Below are 1,629 nucleotides of genomic sequence, written 5' to 3' on the forward strand. Positions count from 1 at the left end.
AAAAGCCATGACTCTGGGGAGCAGAAAACAACAAAGAAAAGAGAAAGAAAGGAGTGAGAAGCAGGTAAGTTACATGCGTCATGTTTTCAGAGTGCAGCCATGACTCTTGCTGCCTGCCTCTGCAGGTGGAGTCATGGATGCTCAGACTCTCTGACAGTGACAACCCAATCTTCTTTCCTGACATCAAAAGCATCTTCTAGCTTCCTGGGGGTCCTTCCATCTTGGTTGTCACCAGTGGATTTAGCAGGGCCTGCAGCAGTAGCGGTTGGTAATGCAGGAGAGGTCAAAGCCCCCAGAGTTGATGGGGACTCCGTTACAGCTGAGGATGCTGCCAACAGCAGCAGAGGTGGAGGAGCCCACAACGGTGTTCTGTGGGAAGGAGCTGAGGATGGGTCCGGGCAGGGTCACCACCACAGGGGAGGGCTCAATGACAACAGTGGAGCTCTGGCACTGTCTGCAGCAGGGCTCGTTGCAGCTGTTGGCCAGCGGGGTTGGGCCACAGGGCTGGCAGCAGGGCTCGCAGGGCTTGCAGCAGGACATGGCTTGGTGCTGGAGGTTCACCTGGGAGAGAACACAAAGAGAAATACAGGGGGGTGTGAGGAGCAGCCTGCCTGCTACCATGAAGGAACCAACGCATATGCTGTCTAGGGAGCTGCAGGGAGGTCATGTGCCTCTTTGCCTGTTCTTCTGAGCCCCAAGCAAAGGGAATCAGGGCCAGGAAAGCTCTTTTCTAGCCAAGACCCCCCTTAACCCAGTGCTAGTCTCTCTGCATGGTAGAGCTTTTCCCTGCTTCTCCTGCAGAGACAGACAGCCCCAGGCTCCAGCACAGGACAGAGCCAGTATTATCTGACATGCCCACTGAGACATGGCTTCCTCCTGTAGGACTAGGAGAAAGAGAAGGGGGTTTGAACTCACCAAGTTCCCAAGTAGAAGGAGAGTGAAGTGGGTGAGAGTCCCAGGACCCACACTGGCTTTTATACTGGTCCACACTGCCCCAGGACCAGAGGTGGCCCCAACAGCGTTATTAATTTTCTGACAGGCTCTTCTGAAATGTGAGACATCCCAGCTAATGATATGGGCTGTGCTTCCGTTTCCTGGTGCCTTTTCATTTCCTTGTTTATGCCATGCTCATTCCTTCATGGACGTTGGAATGCTAGAATAAGGGTTCCTAACATTTCTGGGGCAGGAACATATCATTGCAGGCACACCAATTGCTGGAGAGATCCTATACAGTCTAAGGCCACTGGCCTGGGGACTCCTGAGGGGTTGTTCTTAGTCCCATTGTCAGGAAATACCAACCCCACTCAGCAATGCAATCCTTGATCAGACATCTGAGGGCTCACATATGTGAGGATGTGCCACATGCCTTTTCCTCTCTCCCTCCCAGCCTTTTTTGATTGTTCTCTTCCCAGGTATGTGGACTGACTGCACTGCTGCATTTCGACCTTTCTCCTTCTATCACCAACCCTAAGAAAGATCCTCCAGGGTGTTTGGCTTCCTTCTCTCTCTAGGTTATGTCTGGGGATTCCTAGCCAATCCATATTTTGGATCTTGAGGTGCCTTGGCGTGCTCCAGCCCTGACAGGGTTGTGCCCAGTTGAATCCACGGAGGGTCACTGTAGGCATTTGT

The 1,629-nt window shown here is 52.7% G+C and overlaps 1 protein-coding gene across 1 annotated transcript; it reads right to left on the reverse strand.

Annotated features, from left to right (window-relative positions):
• Nucleotides 1-240: 240 nt before the first annotated feature.
• On the reverse strand, nt 241-945 carry LOC135191649 (feather keratin Cos1-1/Cos1-3/Cos2-1). The gene is made up of 2 exons (XM_064174138.1): nt 916-945; nt 241-561 (listed from the first exon to the last, which is right to left on the reverse strand). The coding sequence occupies exon 2, from the start codon at nt 538-540 to the stop codon at nt 241-243; it is 300 nt and encodes a 99-aa protein (XP_064030208.1). The 5' UTR covers nt 541-561; nt 916-945.
• Between the last annotated feature and the right edge of the window lie 684 nt (nt 946-1,629).

This window comes from Pogoniulus pusillus, chromosome 40, assembly GCF_015220805.1.
Source record: "Pogoniulus pusillus isolate bPogPus1 chromosome 40, bPogPus1.pri, whole genome shotgun sequence".
NCBI lineage: Eukaryota > Metazoa > Chordata > Aves > Piciformes > Lybiidae > Pogoniulus > Pogoniulus pusillus.